The sequence below is a fragment of the Anarrhichthys ocellatus genome, unplaced genomic scaffold (assembly GCF_004355925.1).
Source record: "Anarrhichthys ocellatus isolate YVR2014 unplaced genomic scaffold, GSC_Weel_1.0 scaffold28, whole genome shotgun sequence".
NCBI classification, from domain to species: domain Eukaryota; kingdom Metazoa; phylum Chordata; class Actinopteri; order Perciformes; family Anarhichadidae; genus Anarrhichthys; species Anarrhichthys ocellatus.
Window position 1 is genome coordinate 4,261,067 of NW_022280058.1, and position 1,286 is coordinate 4,262,352.

General features: G+C 45.3%; 1 protein-coding gene across 1 annotated transcript in view; it reads left to right on the top strand.

Annotated features, from left to right (window-relative positions):
* znf827 (zinc finger protein 827) overlaps nt 1-1,286 on the top strand; it is a 76,769-nt gene that overhangs the window by 57,710 nt on the left and 17,773 nt on the right. The window contains 1 exon segment of the mRNA XM_031863323.1: nt 859-996. Within this exon segment, the coding sequence (XP_031719183.1) occupies nt 859-996 (138 nt within the window).

Genomic DNA, 1,286 nt, shown 5'->3' on the forward strand with positions numbered 1-1,286 from the left:
CTCTCTCTCTCTCTCTCTCTCTCTCTCTCTCTCTCTCTCTCTCTCTCACACTCATTATTATCTCTATTTTGTGTCGTCTTTAGTTCTCGTGAGTAGTTTGTCTCACCTCCAGCCTCTCCTGCCTGCCTGTGCAATAGGGTGGAGGCCAGAGGCGCCGAGAGCCACACAGCCTCCATAGGGTGATGGAGGTGGTTGGAGGGTTAATGGGCACCTTCACAGGAAGAGAATACTGTATGAGATTGTTATAGCCGGGTAGAAAGGAATAGTTTTGGGAAATAAGCTTATTCTCCTCAGCCGGTCAGCTTATGATAGGAGTAGAGGGACACCGCTAGAACAACAATACACCTACATGCACCTTTTTAAAGCTCACTAAGTAACGGGTACAAAAACCACAATGTAAAGACAACAAGCTGTGGTTTTATTGGGGGTTATGTGCCGGACTATTTCTTGGCAAAGCCGGCTGTTCCCTCTTGTTTCTGGTCTTTGTGCTACGCTGAGCTAGCATGTAGCCTAATATTTACCAAACCCAAAATCCCCGAATCTTTCCTTGAAGAATACTTTGACATGTCTCCTCTCCCCTTGTTTCCTTTTTACTTCTCAACTGTCTACTAATGAACTAAAAGCCAAATGTCACACAAATATGTCAAAAGATGAATTAAATCAAGGTTCAAAGAACACCATACTGCAGCAGTCTGGTGTGGTTTAACAGTTACGGTTTAAACATTAATACATATTGAGTTACTTTGTTTGATGCCTAGCCGCAGGACTTAACAGCCTTTGGTCTACCTGTAGCCCTGCTTCTGTGGCTGATTGTGTCAGCGGTGAATGATGACGATGGTTTTTCTGCGTTTCTTCCAGACTCAGAAAAGGACGATGGGGAGCCGGGAAACGGGATCGCCCCGTGGAGACTAAATGAGCAGCTCTTCCCCTGTCCTGTCTGCGGCAAAGTGTTCGGTCGACAGCAGACGCTTTCTAGACATCTGTCTCTACACACAGGTAAATAATACACAACAACATTGTTAGAGCACATGCACACCAACTACCGCACGATCCCATCTCTTTGTTCAACGTATAGATGTTCTCTGCTGAGTTTGGGCTTGTGTTTTTTGCTGCCCCCAGTAAGTAAATAAGGTTGACTAGACTAGATTACCCTTCCTTTAAAGAGATTACTACCATGATTAGTCTCTCTGGGAAAACTGCCCGTCTAATTACCCAGCTAGAGGTATGCCTCACAGAGTAACACACACACACACACACACACACACACACACACACACACACACACA